The sequence below is a fragment of the Meles meles genome, chromosome 6 (genome assembly GCF_922984935.1).
Source record: "Meles meles chromosome 6, mMelMel3.1 paternal haplotype, whole genome shotgun sequence".
In the NCBI taxonomy this organism is placed as follows: Eukaryota; Metazoa; Chordata; class Mammalia; order Carnivora; family Mustelidae; genus Meles; species Meles meles.
The window spans coordinates 119274944-119297469 of record NC_060071.1 but is presented as its reverse complement, the minus strand read 5'-3'; the positions used below and the strand labels follow the sequence as shown (position 1 = coordinate 119297469).

General features: G+C 44.9%; 1 protein-coding gene across 2 annotated transcripts in view; it reads left to right on the top strand.

The window, feature by feature from the left end:
• DCAF5 (DDB1 and CUL4 associated factor 5) overlaps nt 1-20876 on the top strand; it is a 103376-nt gene extending 82500 nt beyond the window's left edge. For both annotated transcript variants that reach the window (XM_046008783.1, XM_046008782.1), the window contains exons 8-9: nt 10160-10287; nt 16222-20876. In XM_046008783.1, the coding sequence (XP_045864739.1) occupies nt 10160-10287; nt 16222-17991 (1898 nt within the window). In that variant the 3' untranslated portion in view covers nt 17992-20876. The remainder of the gene's footprint in view (nt 1-10159; nt 10288-16221) is intronic.
• Nucleotides 20877-22526: the final 1650 nt, after the last annotated feature.

Below are 22526 nucleotides of genomic sequence, written 5' to 3'. Positions count from 1 at the left end.
CAAATGGATTCCAGTCCAATGCTGCCACTAACTAGCTGATGGAGTGATTCTGGGCAAGTTATACAACAGCAATTGTCTGAGCTTTAGTTTCTGCTGTAAAAACCCTTCCCCTTCCAAGGCCTCATATCACGAAATGATTTAACAGTCTCAGGAGCTTTTTGAAAAATGTGTGTTTTCAAAAATGTAAGACTTTGTTACTGCCATGTAGAGTAGGATTGTCGTCCACAGGTCCGTAATTTCCAAAGCATTTACTCCCTAGTAACTTAGGTATGGAAGTAATGAATTTGGCAACATGTGGAGGAGGTGGGTGTCTCTGGAAAATCTTCGTATTATCTTCTCCTTCCCTTTCCCCTAATTCTTGTTGGAAAGGGCTTTAGGGTTTTTACAGATAAGACTTGTTTCCCTTGAGATCTGCTTCTATGTGAAGACCTTCCTATTTATGGAAAGAAACATAATGTAATAGAGTTGGTAGGCCTGCATTTAAACTCCTGATCCATTCGTCTAGTTTCTGCTTTGGAAAAATTGTTTAATCTTGCCAAACTTATTTCTTCATCTGTAAGGCAAGAACATTAGTGCTATAAACAGTACAGCCGGAGTAATAACATCCACCTCCTGAGGGTGCCGGTGAGGGTGTTTAGCAGCTGCTCTGCCATGACTGTTACTCCTCCTGAAGAAAGCTTTCTCCCTTTGGACTCTTCTCTGAAAAACTCCTCAGAGTCCAAGACATTGTCTTCCTCTCCCTCAGGAATGGCTGGTTGAGTTGTTGCATCAAGGCTGCTCTTGATTCATCGGTAGTTGAAGAGGGGGAAGGTTCTGTGACAGATTTTTCCCTGAACAGAGGGGAAAACTTGCAGTTTCACTGCTCAGTCACTGCAGCCACCCCCACTGCCAGCAGGCCAATGGAAACAGCTGTAAATGCATTTTCACGGGCCTGCACATGTGTGTGTGCTATGCCTCTCTCCTTTTTCTAGACCTGTCTTCACTCTCAGTGGGGTAGGCCTGGGCATCTGCCTTTTCCCCCCCTCCCTTATGCCTGGAAGAACAACTGTTTTTAATTGGTCACAAGTAATTGGTTGTAAACACACGTGACATACAGATGATCAAAGAAGAACTAGTATATTTTAATTGACTTTTCGTGCAGTTAAGCACTGCTGTCTGTGGAGCTCTTTGAGCTTTAACTGAGCATTGGTTGTCCCCATCTGACTTTTTTTTTTTTCTTTAAGTCTTAGGTAGTTATGTGAGTCCCTAAGAGGCAGCCACCACTCTCTGATTGTCACTACCCTGATTTAATTAAATTTTTAAAGACTTTTATTTATTTATTTGACACAGAGAAAGAGACTACAAGTAGGCGGAGTGGCAGAGGGAGAGAGAGAAGCAAGCTCCCCTCTGAGCAGGGAGCCTGTTATGGGGACTTGATCCCCTGAGCCAAAGGTAGACACTTAGCGGACTGAGCCACCCAAGCGCCCCTCCCTACTCTGATTTAATTCTGGTGGTTTGAAACTTAGAGACACAGGGGATGTTCACTCAGGCCTTTCAGAATTACTCAGGTTATTTGGACAACTCTTTTAGACATAGCAAGGTAAAGAAGTAGTCCCTTGCCCCTCAGAACAGGAACCTCTTAATTCTACCAGTGGTATCAGGAATGAAATAGATTAATTGCCTCAAAAGGTACCTGCCAAACCTCATTTTGGTAGATAATAGCTTTAGCTTTCTCTTTCAAGCCTTGCTCCAGAGAAAATGATAAGGGAATTTACTTCAGTCTATTCACTTACTGAGTATCCTAACATAAGACAATATGCAAAACCCATGGTGCCTGGGTGGCTCAGTGGGTTAAGCCTCTGCCTATGGCTCAGATCATGATCTCAGGGTCCTGGGATTGAGCCCTGCATCGGGCTCTCTGCTCAATGGGGAGTCTGCTTCCCCCCCCCCCAACCCTGCCTGCCTCTCTGCCTACTTGTGATCTCTGTCAAATAAATAAATAAAATCTTAAAAAAAAAAAAAAAGACATTGTGCAAAACCCTATGGGTGATGGAAAGAATAAATACTTTCTTGCCCTCAAAGAACTTCTAGTCTAAGAAAGATGAGGAAAGGGGATGTGTGTGTGCACATGCTGAATTTAAAAGTGGGTTCCAGGGCCCACAGAAAAAGATAATGAAGGGAGGCTTGAAGAGATTTGGGGGATCAGTAAAGTTTTCATGGAAATAGCATTCCAGAGGACCATGATGGATAGGTAGGATTTTAGCCCCACCATTTCTCTGCTCTTACTATAGTAAAAATGCCATAAAAGAAATATCCAAATTTGACAGAAGGAAGATGGACAAACACTTGGATACCCCACACATTGGATGATGGGGACACTAATGGAGATTGAGTTGTACCCGGTATACCTATATTCTGCAGTCAAATACACTCGTATCTTTTCATTCACTTGTCAAACATTTATTGAAAACCTAGTCCATGCTAGGCACTGTTCGAGGCTTGATTGTGTAGCAAAAGACCCCTGCCATCATCGATCTTACGTTCTACCAAGAGAAGCATACAATAAACAATAAACACAATAAATTATATTGTGTTTAATAGGTTAGAAATGCTAAGGAAAAGGATAACATAGAGTGGAATAAGGGGGTATGGAAGTGGTATTGGGGGGTCAGGGAAGTGCAGCTTTTTAGGTAGGATGTTCAGTATAGAACTCTTTGAGAAGATCACATTTGAGCAAAACCTCAAAGTGGTGAGGGAGTTAGCCATGCAGAAATCTGGGGGAAGAACATTTTAGGTCAAACCAATGCAAAGTTCTGAAGTGAGATTGTGCCTCATGTGTTTGAGAAATAACAAGGAAAACTGTGTTTTGAGGTAGAGTAAGGGAGAGGGGAATAGTAGGGTTAAGTAGGGCACAAAGGGTGTCCCATTAGGCTGTTACTGTGGGTGAAACAGAGGACCCATTAGAGAATTCTGAGCAGAGGAGTGACATGATCTAACTTATTTTAACAGTATCAGTCTGGCTGTGGAGTTGAGGATAGATGGTGGGAGTGGGGCTGCCAAAGATAGGAATGAGGAGAACTAGTAGAAGTCTCCCATGATCCAGGTGAGTGGTGGTGGTGGCTTAAATCAAGGTAATAGAGGTTTCAGTCTAGACGTTTTTTTGAAGGTAAATCCTGATCATGATTTCCTTATAGATTGGACTGGAGGAGAGGAGGGGCAGGTAAAGTTTGAGATGTCTCTTAAACATCCAGGTGGAGATAGATATTGAACAGTTTGGATAATAGAGGTATGAAATTCTGGAGTTCAAGAGAAGTTCTGAACTAGAGATAAAAATTTGAGTTTTGTTTGCATATGAGTAGTGTTTAAAGCCACAAAACTGGATGAGATCAGCAAATAAGTGAGTATAGCTAGTCAGGAGAAGGGAAGCAATGACTGAGCTCTAAGGCATTCCAGTGTTATGGAGTTGGGGAGAGCAGCCAAAAAGGAAAGCAAGAAGGAGTGACCAATTACATGAGAAGGTAGTCCTAGGAAGGCAGTGAAGAAAGGGGAAGCAACTATATCAGATATTGCTGATAGGTCACATAAGTAGAATGAGGACTGAATTAAACCATTGGATTCTTTGGTATCACCGAGCCCAAGTCTTATTGCTTAGGGAAGGACTGTGTAATTACAGAGATTTGATTTCCATTATATCATTTGAGTTACCACTGCTACCTTTTTCAACTTCTCTGCACCCCTCCCCCTATAAAGTGGTACCACTCTTTTTTATGTATTTCTCATTATCTTGCCCTATTAATGCATTCTGCATAATTTTGTTTGATATTCCAACCTAGAGCCCACCAGATAGGATTCTCCCATGAAATGCTAAAAGCATTTCCTTTACCATAATCTGTCATTTTTATCTGAGTATTGAGGGTTTCTTTTCTTTTCCTTTTTTTTTAAGATTTTTATTTATTTGAGAGAGAGAGATGGAGAGAGCATGAGCTGGGAGGAGAGGGAGAAGCAGGCTCCCCACTGAGCAGGGAATCTAACTGGCGCTCAACCCCAGGACCCTGAGATCATGACCTGAGCCACCCAGGTGTGCAAGGGTTTTTTTTGGTTTTTTTGTTTGTTTGTTTGTTTTTTTAATATCACCATTAACAGTGTTCTCTAGGGGCACCTGGCTGGGTCAGTCAGAAGAGCATACAACTCTTGATCCCAGGTTCATGAGTTTGAGCCCCTTGTAGAGATTACTTAAAAAAAAGTTAAAACTTAAAAAAAAAAAAACAAACAAACCCAGAAATCTAAGAGCAATTTATCAATCTTACTGGGAAGAGGTCCTCAATGGTAGTTGGGGCTATAGAACAGGACATGTTAAGTATTTTGTTATAAAATGAACCCCAAATCAATCAACTGGATAAAATACCAGTATTAATTTTGCAGTCAGAGTTTTTGGGGTTTTTTTCCCCCCTTCCATTAATTAATGGGTAGGACAAACACCCCTCTGAGAACGGAATAGGGAAATGGTGGATAACACTGAGATTAGGGAGGGTGAAGTGTGAAAGTGGTAGTAAGGGACCCGGAACAGGGACCAGATGATTGGAAGCGGCTGATGGAAGACAAGAAATTAAGATGGCAGGAGATAACTTTGCATTTCTGAGTAACAGAGTACTGGCCTTAGACTAAAGCATCAAGAAATCTTGACCTGGCTGCTTTTACTTCTTGAGCTGAAAACGTCGTCATTCTTAGAGGATTTTTTTTTCAAAGATTTTATTTTTTATTTATTTGACAGACAGAGATCACAAGTAGGCAGAGACGCAGGCAGAGAGAGAGGCGGAAGCAGGCTCCCTGCTGAGCAGAGAGCCCGATGTGGGGCTGGATCCCAGGATCCTTGAATCATGACCTGAGCCGAAGGCAGAGGCTTTAACCCACTGAGCACCCAGGCGCCCCAAGGATTTTGTTAAAGCAAATAAAATTGACAAAGAACAGAAGTAACAGAAGTTGTCAAGAAATGGGAGTGGTGTCCTGACCCTTGAATCCTGAGGGGACAAATCTCTGGCTGAATGTTGTAGAAAGGTTTCCCTATACACTTAGCCCCTTGTCTTTTCTGGAGAGACACTTGGCCTTGGCGTTTTAGAATGGTGTTTATTGGGGTTCTGAGTAAGGTGTTTGCTCTGAGTCCCTTGTGTTTCCTGGGATCCCCCTGTGGTAGTGAGTCAGTCACTGATACCGGAATCTTGTAAGATGGTCCACTGCTTTTCTAAGACCTTGCAGGAAAATAGGTAAGGGGATTTATAGCCTTCTTCACCTCCCTAGTATCCCATCTGAACCAAAGGAAAGATGGAGATGTAGAATTTTGGCTTTATAAAAAAAAGAAAAAAAAAAAAAAACCCTACAGAATGATGCCAACGTGTTTGGTGGGCCAGTCAGTCAGAACAGATGGCTGAGAGAAATGATCGTTGGTTTGTACAGAAGTGGATGAGCAAATGACAGCTGAAGAATGAATGAGCTGGTTTTCCCCGGGCATGTGCTGTTTCAGTCATTGGTGTCCATTATTAGTGATGAGGTCTTGACTCAGCTCAGTAACCGTGGGTTGAGGTTGATCTGCATCAGGCCCCTCACCACTGTCTGAGAGATGATCCTGAAGGGACTTTTCTTTTAAATTAACAAATAATGTATTGTTTGCCTGAGGGTTACAGGTCTGTGAATCATCAGCTGAAGGGACATTTTGTAGCTTACATAGTTCTTAGAAAAGAATATTCCCTGCCTGACTCTTGCCAACTTGATGCTCCTGTTGATGGGTACAGTCTAGCTAAGTAATGGAGAGAGGAGACCCTAAGTTCTCATATTTGCTGTTATTTTTGTTAACATTATTGTTATTTCAATGTTTTACTGATACTGGCATCTTTAGCTATTTCAGATAGAAGAAATCTGGTTTATACAAATCTCCAGGACTGATAAAAATCTATTCTCTAATAATCATTGTATCTAAACTGTATAATAGCAGCTGTATTCAGTCATTTGAAACCCAGAAACCAGGAGAGGGACTGTCGAGCCTCCCTGAAGCCCATTCGCTGTTCAGATTCTGTGTACACAGCCTTGGATGACTTAAACAAATGGCAGCCATAATTCTTCCTGTACCCATTGTCACCATCAGTCTCTTGGCTCTGTGGATTTCCTAGTTACCAGTTTGGGCAGGAAGAAGGAGGAAAGACCTGTATTAAAATTGCTGCCATGGGCAGAATTGGAACTTCTGGCTTCGGTGTGGTTGTCTTTCTCCAGTATTACCTCAACAAGCAGGGAGACTGGGTCTATACTCTGAAGGAGCCTGACCCTGTGGGACAGCAGACCTGCTCGGCCCATCCTGCTTGGTTCTCCCCAGATGACGAATGCTCTCAACACTGAATCACCGTCAAGAAACGCTTCAAGGTGCTCATGAAGCACCCTTCAAGGTGCAACTGCGCCCTCTGAGGGTCCCTTACATTTCATGTCTCTTTTGCTACCCCTCAGAGACTTTGTGAAACTAAGCTCTTCAAACTGAGCCTTGAGGCCTTCTTACCACCCTTGCTCTTGGGAATCTGGTCTCATCATTGCCTTTGATCATGCTTGTGTGAAACAGTCATGGTAGCATCCCTACCATGAATCCTCCTTCCACAATTTGAATCATTGCAAGCTTATTAAAATGATTTGAAAGAGAAAGTAAATAAATAAAGTTGCTGCCATGAAGAGAAACCAGATGAGGTCACATTTATGGGAGAGTAGAAAGTTTTCCCATGGTCTGAGTTTACAGATGTTGAGATCCTTCGGTTATTCTTTAGGTCCAGAAGTTACTGAAGTTGTATTCCAAATCAGCTTTGGTAGGAAGGTCATTTTGGTTGATAAGCTTTAGGTCTATGGTAGTTGATTCTTTAAGACATGAGACCTTCCATCTGTCCTCCTATGGGTAGTACTTACTCTACAATTGCCCTCCCCCGGGACGCCTGGGTGGCTCAGTCAATCAGATGTCTGCTTTCGGCTCAGGTCATGACTCAGGGTCCTGGAATCGAGTCCTGTATAGGGCTCCCTGCTCAGTGGAGAGCCTGCTTCTCCCTCTGCCTGCCACTCCCCCTCTTGTGCTCTTTCTCTGGCACATAAATAAATAAAAATCTTAAAAAGGAAAAAAGAATCATCCTCTCCTGAAACACTGGCCATTCAGCAAGTACTTACTGAGCACCTGCTTTAGTTCAACCACTGCATCCCCCATTCTAGGTGTGCAAGCTCTCATGAACTATTCAGTATTGGCAATTTATGAAATGTCCTGGTGGATACGATGGAGCTTGTAATCTGGATGCCACTGGATAAAATCTGCCCCTTCCCATTTTTAAGTTGAGGGCTTAAAAAGAAAACCGACTCATATGGTAACTGCCAAAAAAATTTCCAAATATTTTATGAGCTTCAGACTCCATCCCTGTTTAAATCCTTTCATCTCTTAAAGGCCGTTGTTACAGTGAAAAGGGTATTGGAGGCATTATGGGCAAACAGACTGGTGCAAATCTTGACTCTGCCATTTACTTGACTAGGAGGAAGTCAATCAAATTCTCTGAGTTACTTAAATTACTTCTCTTGGAGGCAGTAGGATTAAATAAGAGATTGGTACTAGGTTTAACCCAAAGTTTCTTTGCTAGTGACTACCCCAGTGCAGGTATGAGTAGGAGTAGGGTGTTGGAAACACGGAATTCAGAAGGGACCCATGAGTGGGAATGCTACTTTTTTTTTTTTAAGATTTTATTTTATTTGAGAATGAGAGAGAGAGAGAGAACATGAGAAGGGGGGGGCGGTCAGAGGTAGAAACAGACTCCCCACCGAGCAGGGAAGCCCGATGCAGGACTCAATCCCAGGACTCCAGGATCATGACCTGAGCTAAAGGTAGTCACTCAACCGACTGAGCCACCCAGGCGCCCCGGGAATGCTGCTTTTTGAATCAACCTTACATAGGAAAACAACAACAACAACAACAACAACAATAACGAGGGAACTCCTTGAAGGAGGGTAAGATCCCTGTATGGGAACAGCTGTTTTAGATTCCCATGGATCTCTTTTCCTTAATTTTCTCATTTATTTTTATTTTGACTAGGCTCAGGTTACCTTCCCTTCCTTCCACTCCACTCTGGGAACCCAGTACACTGAGGCTACCTAGGATTTCCCATCACGGCAGCCTGCTTTGGTGCTTAACCTTACCTTTTATTTTTATTTGTTTGTTTGTTTGTTTATTTTTTGGTGAGAGAGCACAGGCGGGGGAGGAGGAGAGGCAGCAGCAGAGGGAGAAGGAGAGAGACTCAAGCAGTCTCCATGCACAGTGCAGAGACCAACAACGCAGGGCTTGATTTCACAACTCTGAGATCATGACCTGAGCTGAAATCAAGAGTCTGGAAGCTTAACCGACTGAACCACCTAGGCGCCCCTAACCTTTCCTGATCCATGAAAACATATGCCCTTTGTTTATGTCTCCATAAAGGAGAATGCCCTAGTCATTCTCCTTCATGGTTTATTAGCAAACTTGATGATGTTGGGTTGGGATATGGATAGCTTTAAGTGTGTCATCCATCCTGGATAATTCAAATATTAATAATGTCAGGGGCTCCTGGAGTGGCTCAGTCAGTTTAAGCTTCCAGCTCTTGATTTTAGCTCAGGTCATGATCTCCGAGTCATGGGATCAAGCCCCCCATCAGGCTCTCTGCTCACCATGGAGTCTGCTTGTCATTCTCCCTCTGCTTTCCCCACCCCCCCCCCGCCATGACACTGTCTTTTACTCTCACAAACAAACTCTTTTTAAAAAATAACAGCAAATATGGTGGAAAATTTAGGCAAAGAACATTTTCGTCACTGACCAAGTAGAGTAAGCACCTAGTGCTAGTTAAGTTGGCAGATCTGAAAGCTCCTATTGTCATAAGAGATGTTTATGTACATGGCAGTCAAGAGGAATATCTTCCATGAGTCAAAAGGGGATTTCTGTCAGGAGGCCAAAAGCAGAAGACCCTTTCTCCAGAACCAGATTATTTTTAGAGAAGGGATGTTGTGTAGTCGTTGTCCCTCTAGTCAGTGAGATGAGAAATGTCTGGAATGAGGGTTTAAACAAGGTGGAGTTGGAAGTGAAATGGAGGCATATGGAGCAGAAACTGCCTACTGATACTTTGTGCCCTAATGGCGCCATACTCCTGGGGTGGGGGGGAGCTAAGATGGTATTCACTGCTTAGATAAATGAACACTTAACTTGTTTGTGTCTGAATGCATCATATTTTACCAGTTGGCTGGGGACACAGGTTGGTCCATGTGTACTAAGCTGTTGATGGTTACCCAGAAGAGACCTTGTTCAGAACACGGGTGCATGTGTTCTGTGTGTGATCCATTGAAGTTGACCCTTCGAGATTATTCCAGGTTTATAAATGATGACATCTTCATTTGTGTTATAAATTCCAGGCATCTAGTGCTTTTCCCAGTCACTGAATAAGAAAGCCTACAGGATGGTCCTTAAAATGTAACTTTTTATCAGTGGCCTCTTGATTTTAATCCATACATCATGTCTTTTAGCCCCTTTTTCTAATTCAGATTCTTAGTACTTGGGCTCTCCCTATCAGGAAGGTGGCTCAAATCTTTCTTTACCCCTAGCACTCCCTGCTATCAGGGTAACAGAAGGATTTTCTCCATTATTTTCCCAGCGGCTTCTATATGTTTGTTTGTTTGCAGCTTTCATCATAGCAATTAAGGGCAAACGGATCGGAGATTTTTTTGTGCATTTAGGTAATTGTATGCTTCTGGTTCTGCATGTCCCTGGCTCAGATGCCTAACTATTCCCAAGTAGTTCAGTCTCATTCTGTTCATGACTGGCCTTTTCTAAGGTAACACTTGGGTTCTATCTTGGGGATCAAAAACTTGAGAGATGTTTTAAGTGGCTGTGGCTTCATTGACAATGGAATTGCAGTGGGTGGGCGTGGGCAATGCTTAAAGGCTAAATAAAGGCTCTTGGTAAGAGCACATATGCTGAGAGAATATTTCATCTTCCCTCTTTCCATAGCAACTTTATCTGTAAGATTAAGCATTCTGCTGGTGGCATAGTTAATAAAACATCTTGGCTCCACTTCAGAGCTGTTTGTGTGCCATTACTGGAACCTATTTACTTTTATCCATTTCATCATTTGATTTTTGTTTCCTTCTGTCTTCCCAGGTGGCATTGGTAGGGTGGTCAACGGAGCCTTCATGGTGCTGAAAGGGCATCGGTCTATTGTTAACCAGGTCCGATTTAACCCTCACACCTACATGATCTGCTCTTCTGGTGTAGAAAAGATTATCAAGGTGAGGCACCTTCCCCTTCTGTTCTTTAGACAAATTATTACAATTCATAATTAGAAGAAACTAGAACAATATATATAGGACCTCTGCCTAAACATACTAAAAGTCTATCAAAATTCTCAATTATTTTGGGGCACCTGGCTGGCTCAGTCAGTAGAGCATGTGACTCTTGATCTTAAGGTCATGAGTTTAAGTCCCATGTTGGGGATCAAGATTAGTTACAATTTTTTTCAATTATTTTAACATTACAAAATATTTTAAAAAATGATATTAAGAAGTGGTTTAAAACCCTCTTTTCAGGACCACTTTTAAAAATAGTCACTAGGCTTTGAAACTAGACACCACTTGTATGCCACTGCATTTCCAGTGGCCTTTGATCTTGAATCTGATGCGTTCTGCTTTCCAAACCTCATCTGGAAGCCACCATCCCCTCAGTTACTCGGTGTGTAGTTTGCATTAATTGCTGTACTAATATGGCACAGACATCACTAAGTGACTGCCAGAACCATAGCTAAATTGTCTCAGAACATATCAAAACCCACTGCATATGGTTGTGGTCGAGGCTAAGCACTTGCATTAATTGCACAGCGACTGAATGAACTTAACCCAGCCAAGGAATTTGTCTAGAGCCTGTAGCTAAGAGACCCAGCCTGGCCTGTGCCCACAGGAGAATGACCTACTACCTGTCCCTCACTTTCCAGTTGCTAGTGACCCCTTTCCACATCTGTGAAAATGAAGGTTTGGAGGGGCGAATGATGAATCCTTTAGGACTCTCTGATAACTTGATTTTTAAGTAACGATAGATACCCCCCCCCAAAAGTTAAAACCCCTAGTTTTTTTTTTTTCCTAAAATAATATTGAAAACCTGAGGGAAGGTATCAGGGAAGACGTAAAAATTGGTTTGCGATGATTTGGTGGTTTTCATTTCTTCCCTCCTTCCCTTCCTCCCTCCCTCCGTATAGAGTTAAGCCAAGTTGTATCTGAAGCAAGGGAAGCTATCAAAAATGTAATGTTGGAGGATGGGTCAATATTTTTATTTGTTCTCATTCCAGATTCCTTTATGTGAAGTTTTGTTGGTCCTGTGGATCAACGCTGACTTTCATGATTGCACATGTTTCCCCACAGCACTGGAGCAAGACTTCTAGATCATTTTTACTGACTTTTTCTTTTCAGAGATGATGAGATTTCAATTATAAACTACCCATCTGGGGTTAATTACACAGCCAGTTAGCGGTAAAGTCAGGATAGAGCCCTGTTCTTTGTTCTTCCCAGTGGCCCGTTACCTTCTCCATGCTGGAGGGAGGGCAACAGGGAGCCAGAGGCCTCTGCTGGAGGTGGTCACCTCAGTCGTCCTTCACTGGACAGTCATGGAATTGGCCCTGTCCCTTGAATTGCCTTCTCTTCTCCTTTGGCCTATGACTAATGGGCTGGCACAGTAGCACGTCCTTGCTAGGCCTGTTGACGTCATTCTGTTTCTCAGGGCTCTGCTTGGGCATCTCCTTTAGAAGAGAGATTCCTGCTTGGCCGTGCACTCTGGGATGCTTCTGTACTTAGTCTCCCCAATTATTGTTTAGTCAACTGGAGTCTTTACCGTAAAGGTCATAGTTTGGAAACCAGCCAAGTTCTCAGAGGAGTAAGAGAAGAAACTGCTTTTTCTCTGGGAGGTTATCCAGGCTGAACTATGGAGCTTCCTGCTTCCAGGTTCCAGTGGGGTCTGAATCCTTCCCCACCAGGAGGCACATTTAGCCATTTAAAACCTTAAGTCAGTACAGCTGGTACCCTTGGACAGTTCTTTGAGCCTGTTCCCCATCTGTCAAGTGAGGATATTTACGGTGACTTGCCGTCCAGGAGTTCCTTGTGAATTACCTGTGCCTGATAATATCTGACTATTTTTTTTTTTTATATTTTATTTATTTATTTGACAGAGAGAGAGATCACAAGTAGGCAGAGAGGCAGGCAGAGAGAGAGAGGGGGAAGCAGGCTCCCCACTGAGCGGAGAGCCCGATGCGGGGCTCGATCCCAGGACCCTGAGATCATGACCTGAGCCGAAGGCAGAGGCTTAAACCACTGAGCCACCCAGGCGCCCCAATATCTGACTATTTTAATAAGTGTCACTTTCCTGCTTGCCATTTCTGAGAGGATCAATGGCTTAAAGAGCATAATATTCTAGCCTAGCCTGAGACCTTTTTTCTCTCCACTTTACTCCACCCTCTCCCTTGTCCTTTACTGCTGCTGTCCTAGCCCAGAAGAGAAGAATCCCAGTTGTTGGGACCAGCTTCTTCTTCTTCAGTCCCCTGAATGTCCATGTTTAGCAAAAGAGGGGTTTGTTTTATAGTTAAGCCTGGAGGGGCAAGACAGAGCAAATGCTGACATTTTTTTCTCAAAAGACCAATATTCATTTGTTTACCTATGATATTTGTGATATTTATGATGTACCTACATGTGCCATTTGTGCTAGACCCTATGGGGAACATAAAGGCGAAAAAGGTAATGCAGGTCACCCGTAAGAGAGACAAGAAGTAAATACAATGAAAAGTACAGTAGCTACACAAGAGATGGAAAGAGAAATGCTCTGGGGGAGGAAGACTTTTTTTTTTTCCCATCTGTGATAACCTTGGGCAGGTAGGATTTGAGGTAGAATTTGGAGAATAAAGACTGCAAAAGGAAGGAGTAAGATATGAGGAACATTCTAAGTAGAGGCAATGGATAGTTAATTATTTTGTTGAATTAATAAATAGTTATTGATCACCTACTGTGTTCTAGCATTATACTTAAGAATAATTGCTCAGAAGCAGTGAAGCATAGGGCCTGTTCAGAAAATGACCATGTTTGGCCATAGGGAAGAGCACAAGAAGGGAGGACTAAGATAGAAGGCAGGAAGGGGGGCAGGAGATGGGCCCAGAAGGTCTTGGAAGCCATATTAGAGAGAGTGGAGAACCCTTAAATAGCAATTAGGTCCCTTTCAGTGTAGATTTTCTTGGTAAATGGCCAGATTTCCTAATTTAATATAATAGTACAAAGAGGAGAGGGCTTAGAGCTGCTATGACAGGCCTATCCTGGGCACCTGTGTAGATCAGAACACTTGCTACTTAATTGCTTTCCATTTGACAATATTTGAATAAGAATTGAAGGGCATCTTTCCCCCTCAGCAATCTCTTGAGCTTGGAGAGAAGCTCAGAGAAGCTTGGTGAGAAATCTGCTCATCCCTCTCCTCCTTTTCTTATGAAACGTGCCCCAGGAGGAGACTTGTCTAGGCACATTTAACATGTCGAGGCAGAAGGTTCTGTTTTTGGTGCTTTACTTCTGAGTTGTTGACTTTCGGTGTAAAGAAATAAATACTTTCACAAATATTTCGATATATTTTTAGGATGAGGACTAAGATAATTGAGATGGTCCATACTTCTGATGTTCAAAAGTCTCTTTAAGGATGGGTCTAAAGCTTTCTGGTTGAGGAATTCAGCTGCCAAGTGAAAGAGAAAGCACTACATTTTTTTTGTGCTTTGGTATTGGTTATGTCATTTCATCATTGTCATTTCTACAGATGAGAAAAGATGTGCTCGAGAAGTCATTTTGCCCAGGGCCCTGTGGGGCTGGGGTTCCTACCTGTTCTGCCCGTCACTGCAGCTTGGTGCCACAAGTCCCTGGAGGACTGCGGACTGGCTGTCTGGGATAATGGTTTTGTTTTGCTCTGAATCTTAGGGTTGGATGAGACCCATCTAATTCACTGTGTAGATAGGGAGCTAAGCTTTATCTGAGGTCAGCCCAAGCTGCGTAGGAACCCACACTCACGTCTTTTGCCTCCTGATGCAGCGTTTTTTTCCATTACTCCCGGCTTCAGGAATGAAAGTCTACCTCAGCTTAATACATTCCAGGGCCCAAATAAAAGCTGCTTTCAGTGTTAACGATTTTCATTCCTGAAGTGAGGATGCAAGGACTGGGTGGTAGATTAGAACCTAGAAACTGGCTTGTTGCATACTTGGACCAGCGTCCTACCCTTAATATTTTGTACTTCTGTTAACAAAGTTTGTGTTTCTCTGAAGCATGTAGAGATTTATCTTTATATTAGACAGCATGGTTAGTAAAATTTTACCATTTTTAAACTGGGAGAGTAAGAAATCTGGCCTTGGAATATAGGATAAGACCCCCCCACCCCAAAGTCCTAAGGGACCCCTCAGTTTCCTTTCTAAGCTACCGAACTTTAATTCTCTCGGACATTTGTTTGCAGAAATAGTTATGTGTAGCTTGAGCCTGTTGTTGAGGGCCCTGTCTAAATGGCTCAAAACATAGGGTCTCACAAAGAATTTGAGAATCTCTTCAGACAAATCCTTTATTTTCTCCTACTTATTTTTACCTGTATTCTAGTGTTTCTTAAGAAGTTGGTCTTCCCCTTGTTAAAACTGCAGAGCCCTGGTACCTGCTGATGACTTCATGAATCAGAATCTCTTAAGGGTGGGGCTCAGGAGTGAACACCATTAAGATTCTGTAGGTGACTCCTGTGCACTCCTGAGTGTGAGAACCACTGCCTTAAACCTCCCCTGGGTCAGGTGGTGAAGATGGAGAGAGGAGAACAGCCCGGGAGGTGTAGGCAGTGAACAGCTGAAGGAGAAATGAATCTGAGTTGGGAGTTGATGAAGAGAGCCAACCTAGGTTTTTCCAGCCCCTTTTGAACTGGAGATCCTCCAAAAAGGTGCTACCTCTCAGAAGTTGCAAACAAAGCATGGGAAGGATGGGGCCTCCAGAATACTCAAAAGGAGGTGAATTTGTCCTTGGATAGCTTTGGGGAAGCAAAGCCATTGTCTTGATAGAGGATAGAGAATGAAGAGCTCTGTTTTCTGGGTTGGATGCCATCTAAAGATAGACACCAGCCTGTCAGGCAAGAGAATCGCCTGGAATTTCATCTGAGTTGCCATGGCTACCGGCTAATGTAACTGAGCTTCTGTGTGCTGCTCTGTGGACCAGTCTGGTAGTCAGGTGAAGCTAATTGTTCTCATCTGCAGTGACAGCTTAATTACCTTGAACTTGATTTTTTGCATAACTTATTCTGCTTGTAAAGTTGGGCCTTTGCAGTCAGGCAGACCTGAGTTTGAGTCCTAGCTCTGCATAATTCCTTTGGCTACCAGCCCATGTGTTTGATGATAGCGTGGAGGAGTGTTAAGGTGGGGTGATGGTCTTTGGCGGGGGGGGGGGGGGGGGGGGGGGGCGGGGGGGGCGGGGGGGGGGCGTGTCCTGCCTATTCCTGCAGCTAACAGGAGAGTTGGGGAGCAGGTCAGCAGCAACCTGGTTAAGAGAACCCAGTTTCCTGGGTAACTAATGCTTGCAAGTCCAGGGGGGAAATGCAATGTAGGCAGTTGGCTATTCTTATCAAGCGCCAGTAAGCAATTCCCATTAGTTAAAAATAGAAATGTTGCAGTTGGGGAGAAGTGGAGTTATAGGCTGAAATATTAACTACCACAGAGGACTGACTGCTGGGTCTGTTTTCACTTTGGAAAAGTGGTACCTCTCTGTGCACAGCTTCAGTCTTCTGAGAGTTTTGAACACATTGGCCAATCTTCAAGTCATCCTCTATCCTTTGCAATTATGAAGGGGGTTATTGTGATTTCCAAGCTACTCCCAGAGGAAGCCAAAGGGGAGGGGGCTGGTAGGGGAGATGGTTGTGACTATCCTGGGTCAAGAGACAAGATTGAGGTCTCCTGACGCTAGGCTAATGCTATGTCCTAGACGATGCTTTTTCCCACATCTGACTCTAGAAGCCTCTGTTTTCATATGTGGCCCACATAATCCAGTCTGGTAGAGAGTGTATTTTTAAAGCTGGTTAGCAAGTCCTGGCTAAGTGACAGGAAGGGCCTGGAGAAGCTCTGCCTCTGTGTTCTTTATCACCACTAGCTTTGGAGTACTTTCAATCAGGCCTCCTTGGTTTTGTTTTTGCCTTCTGTGCAGATCTGGAGCCCATACAAGCAGCCGGGGTGTACAGGAGACCTAGACGGTCGGATTGAGGATGATTCCCGCTGCCTCTATACCCACGAAGAGTACATCAGCCTGGTGCTGAACAGTGGGAGTGGCCTGTCGCATGACTACGCCAACCAGTCCGTGCAGGAAGACCCCCGGATGATGGCCTTCTTTGACTCCCTGGTGCGCCGCGAGATCGAGGGCTGGAGCTCTGACTCCGACAGCGACCTCAGCGAGAGCACCATCCTCCAGCTGCACGCGGGGGTCAGCGAGCGCTCGGGCTACACCGACTCCGAGTCCTCAGCCTCGCTGCCCCGCTCCCCTCCACCCACAGTGGACGAGAATGCCGACAGCGCCTTCCACCTGGGGCCCCTGCGGGTCCCTGCCGCCAACTCAGTGGCGTCCCCTCCGCCACCGCCCACATGTGAGGACGCGGTGTCTCGCCAGCAGCGCCTGTCGGCTCTGCGGCGCTACCAGGACAAACGCCTCCTGGCCCTGTCCAACGAGTCCGACTCCGAAGAGAACGCCTGTGAGGTGGAGCTGGACACAGACCTCTTCCCGCGGCCGCGGTCTCCCAGCCCTGAGGACGAGTCCAGCAGCTCCAGCAGCTCCAGCAGCTCCGACGACGAGGAGGAGCTCAACGAGCGCCGAACAGCCACGCGGCAGCGCAATACCCTGCGGCGCCGACAGAAGGCTGCTCGGGAGGAGAGGCCCGCGCCCCCCAGCAAGCCCGCCAGCGCCTACATCGGAGAGGACAACTGTGACTACCCCCAGATCAAGGTGGACGACCTCTCCTCCTCCCCGCCGTCCTCCCCTGAGCGGAGCACTTCCACGCTGGAGATTCAGCCCAGCCGGGCCTCGCCAACTTCGGACATGGAGTCGGTCGAACGGAAGATCTATAAAGCGTACAAGTGGCTCCGCTACTCCTATATCTCCTACTCCAGTAACAAAGACGGAGAGAGCTCCCTCGTTTCTGGGGAGGCAGATGAAGGGAGGGCGGGAACCAGCCACAAGGACAACCCAGCCCCTTCTTCCAGTAAGGAAGCCTGTCTCAGCACCACCACAGGCCAGAGGAACCAGGACCTGCCCCCTGAAGGTCGCAGCAAGGATGCTTTTAAAGAAGGGACTTCTGCTAGAAATCCCAGCAGTGGCCCAGGCCAGGAGCACAACAGCCACCCTTGGGCAGAGGCACCAGAGGACCCCTCCCAGGATGCTAACAATGGTGGCTCTGTAGAACACTCTTTTGAAACCAAGAAGCTCAATGGGAAGGCCCTGAGCAAGGCCTTAAGCAGCCGGGCTGAGGAGCCGCCCTCTCCTCCTGTCCCCAAGGCATCTGGCTCCACTCTCAGCAGTGGGTCTGGCAGCTGTCCCAGGACCCAGTCTGATGACAGTGAGGAGAGGAGCCTCGAAACCATCTGTGCCAACCACAACAATGGACGCTTACACCCCCGCCCCCCTCATCCACACAACAATGGGCAGAACTTTGGAGATCTGGAGGCAGTGGCATGCTCTTCCCCGGGACATTCGGACACTGACCATGATAACTTGTCCCTGACAGGGCCACTCCTACACAAAGATTGTTGTGGGTCTGAAATGGCCTGTGAGACCCCCAGTGCTGGAATGAGAGAGGACCCCACTGACCCCCCAGACACAGACAGCAGCAGGGCTGTTCATGGCCATAGTGGCCTCAAAAGGCACCGAGTCGAATTGGAAGATACAGATTCAGAGAATTCCTCTTCAGAGAAGAAATTAAAAACATGATAAATACAAAGGGAAAACAAAAAGCTATGAAAAGTAGCTTTACAAAAAATTTTTTAATCCTGTTTAGTGAACACAGAGGAAAGGAAAAAAAGTATTAAAGGCACATAAAACCAGGGCCTGAAATTTTGTGTCTGATGCTGCTCCCTTCTGTTCAGTAATGGGTCTGAATGTCTAGCTGGCCGTTGGCTTGTGCTGTGTGAGGAAAGGAAAAAATCCAAGTGACTCCTTTCTAGTAAGACTCGAGCATCGCGTACTTGTGCGTTTTGTTAAAGTAAATCCTTGTTGAGACGTTTGACTTGTTCTCGTGTGTGTTCACCGGCCGTGTGAGCTCATTGTCTCAGAGGCTTTTCTTTCCCTTCTCCATGAGAAAGGATCTATGGATCTGTATCTTTTGCCATCTCACCTTGTTTACATGCTGTAGGTGTTCTGGTCTTAATGGTGAGTGCCTGCTGGATCCAGCTGTGCTGCCCATGAGTCGCGACTAATGGGACTAATGCTGAAAGAACGAAGGGGAGAATGGAAACAGGCCCTCAGCCCATTGGCTGGCTGGAATGGAAAGCATGGGTCGGTCCTTAGAGAAATCTTCCATGTTTTCCCTCAGTAGCACTTCTTCTCTGAGCATTTAATGTGGATGTACTAAAAGTGAAGCGTTTTTAACGCTAATGAGAGGTTAGCACTTAAGATCAGATTCCAGAGAACACAGATCCCTGATACATTTCACCCGTGGCAGGTTGAGCAGTGCGGCCCAACACTGTATGGAGGCCAGAAAACATGAATAGTTGCGGGTGACACTTTAACCAGTTAGGTGCTAGCTCCTAAGAGACACTCTAAGGGCCAGCGGGCACTCCCGGGGCCCCATGTGAGGAGAGGAGGGGTAGAGACCGGTCTCAAGAGCTTTGTGCTCAGACTATTTAAGCGGATGTTCTAGGTATGTTAATGAAAAAGTGTCGTGAAGAGCAGAGTGTGGTACTGTATTCATTTAATTCAACCCAAAATGATTGATCAGAATGGAAGGAACTGGCATCTTCCTGCAGGCTCGCACGTAGCAGAGGCTGTGGTGTCCTGACCAGATCTTGCAGAGCAGTGGGCATCTCGAAGAAACAGTCCTGTTGAGTTGGTATGTTAGGAGGCAGAGAGGAGTCCCTGGTTTAAGACTCCTGGCTCCTAGAAGAGACTCCATTTCACTGAGAGGGGGAAAGACCCAGGAGATTTTCAGCATCACGGTGGTTTTGCAGTCATTTGGTTATCAATGAAGGGTTGCACAAGACAGGAAGATCTAGGAGGGACCAGATATCTCCTCATCACAGGTGTCATGAAAAGGCAGAATAGTGGCAAGAAACGAGGAAGAGAGAGAGAAAGAAGCACACTCTTAACTTTCTTGGGTGCAGAGGTGCTAGACCACTTGGGGTGCAGCCAGCATTGGCATAGAAAGGACCGGATGTGCGACTGGTGTGGCCTCTCCGATCCAGTGTTCCTTTTAGAGGAGGACTTGTCCTACTGGGACTGGGACCATGTGGAGGATGAAGACTTGGATGAATTTAGGCACTGGGGGAAGAGGGATTATTTATAAAAGGAAGGTTGTTGATCTAAGCCAAAAGGAGACATCATCTGGCTAAGCTTTGTGAAAGGGAGGACGTGCCTGGTATGTGTGATGTGACTTGGGTGTGAAAACACTGTCTTAGGAGGAGATGAAAGAGTATGAGTAGCAGTGGGGATGCTTACGATTGAACAACTGTAATCTCACGGGGAGGGGGAGTGGGAGAGTGATTCTGTAACCATTAGAACTACTTTGGATTTGTAATCAAAATGGTTCTATGATTTGTCTTTGACTATTCACAGATAATTGTAAATTCTGGTTTTATAAGCCCAAGTCATTTTACATTTGCTTTTCCAAAATTTATTAAATTGGAATTTTTTAATCCTTTATATACAAAAAAAAAGATATAATCACTCAGTGTGTGTTTCTCTTCCCCTTCCTAGTCAGCCTACCTAATCTTTTTGTTTTGTTTTATTTAATCTAATCAGTAGCTAGCCCCTTCTGATTTCTCTAAGGACAATCCACTTTTCCTAGAGAAAAAGAAGTTAAGTTCCCTTGGGAACTTGCCACTTGGTGGTTACAGTTTCCAAACGCAGACCTTGGGTCTTTTCAGGTTAAAAGCCTTAATCCCATTTGGGTACTCCAAAGAGAAGTCAAGTTCATTCTGGTTTAATTTTAGTGTTCAAGAAAGACTTTTTTTTTTTTTTTTTTAAGCGATGAGAGACTCTTCCCAGCACCCCAGGTTCAACTTGCCAGGATTGATAAGCCCACAAGATAACTGGAGGAGGCAGAGAATTGCTAGTCTCTGTAGCCACTCTACTCTCCTTTCCAGAATCTCCTCCTGTCTTGTGATCGTGGGCCCGAAAACCTGGCAGGAACCACTTCTAGAGTCCCTTCGCCAAAATCCTTGTTAGATGAGGCCCCAACTTTGGAGGCTCATTTGATCCCCAAATTCTTCCAGGATGGTATTTTTACTAGCAGGACAGATGGCACTGATAAGATTAAGAACTATTCGAAAGTGCCTCTTACGGTTTGTTTTCTGCATCCTGTACATAAGTTTTTAAGTGGCTGGTCCAGATAGGTAAGACCGTTTCTTTCCACTTTATTTTCCACCTGGTTTTGTAAGTGATTCCAGTGTGTCTCGGACAGGAGTAAATGAGTTAAATGAGTAGTTGGCTTGGGGCAAAAGAAGGTTGCAACTGTGCTTGATTTACTAAGCCAGGAGTCCCTTGTTTGTCAAGGTGCCTTCCTCTGCTGAAGCCTTATCTCCTCACAAGCCTCTCCTCCTGTGACTCCCAGCAAAGCTAGCTCTTCTCTTGTGTATATGCAAATAAATCTTATTCACTTCTCCCGGCTTCCTCTTCTCTTCCAGGGAAGACTAGGTTGCTTAGACACCCCTGGTCCTTAATTTCTTTCCTGTTTTAATTCTTACCTAGTTGAAACTTGATTCAAAGCCACTCAGGACTAGAAGAAAAACTGGTATTCCATGTTCATGCCTCTTTCTAGGTATGGAACAAAGGTCACATCTAGACAACAAATGTAGGGTGAAAGGAGGTATCTACTTGGTCTCCTTTACCAGGCTTACGCGGACTCAGGATAGTGAGATCGTGGAATTGACCTATTAGTTGGAACTAAGGGAGGGATGCAGCGAAGGGACATTAAACAGCCCCAAAGGAAAGTTTTGATGTTTCCAAATACCAAATTGCTTTTTCTGCCCTGTTCCAAGCATGGTTTGCAGACGTTTTCCTTAGAAAAAAGGAAAAAGACCTTTTATATCCTGCCTGTAAAGCTGCCTCTTTCAATTAACTGAAAAGTTCTTGCCAACCAAGACTCTTGTGAGGAAGATAGATGCTTCCAAAGGAAGGCCGTCATCCACTCCTTCAGACCTACACAAAGCAATGGGCTTTCGTTGAAGCCGGTAAGGTGAAGTAAGGCCCAGTGAGTGCAGACTTGCCTACAACGGAAGATGATGGCTATGGACAATCTCTGTGGTTCTCTCCAAGACGGGATATTTCAGTCTAAGCGCTCATTTGTGCTTTAGTGCTCACACTGGGATGAAAGAACAGGAATTCAAGTGGCTTGGAAGTAATTTTGAAATTTTTCACATGCAACAGAAGAAAACTGAAAAGAATCTGAACCATGTACACCCTAAATGCATTTCACTGTTAATGCAGAGGTGATGCCATGGTACTCAACGGAGTCTCAGAGGCAAAGGGAAACTTCCCTGAGGCCAACACTAACATGGCCGGGGACAAGCAGGAAGAGTTGCTCGGTTCCACTCAGCAGGGTTTACTTGAGCTGTGCAGAAGAGTCCTGCAGTGCCTGTCGACAAGACAGTCACATTGTAGGGAAATGGGGTAGCTAGTATTTCCAATTATTGAATTGGGAAACGAGCTCCTTTAACCCAAAGCCATGAGCTAATGGAATATTCCAGTTGAAGTATAGAATGGCAGCTTGCAAGTCTCCCTCAATCTGGCTTTGTCAGTACCCCCACCAAGGCTGGAGAAAGGCAATAAACCACTGAGATAACTGGATGCCAACCTAGGATCCTTCGACGTGAGAGATGTTTTTGTGGCCTTGGGAAGCTGGGAGGGAAGGCAGTTGGAGGGAAGACTGCGATGGGAGAAATGAAATACTAGGTGAGTTCAGCAACTTTCCAGATCCACAGAATTAGCACCGAACATGCCATGGACTGGCCTCTAAAACACGGTCATCAAAATGCACCAAAATCCCTGAGTAAAATCCTTAATCCGTAATGGAAGTCAAGGGGCACCTGGCTGGCTCAGTCAGTGGAGGGTAGCTCTCTATGCTCAGGGTCGTCAGTTCGAGCCCCATGTTGGGTGTAGAGATTACTTAAAAATCTTAAATAAGAATACAATGGAAGTCAGTGAACATGCAAGATTGGTTTGAGAGAACTTCTCTCTGCAAGAATGCATACATTCCATGAAATAATGATCCTTGAAATAATGTAATGGTCTGAAACACCAGCACATTCTCA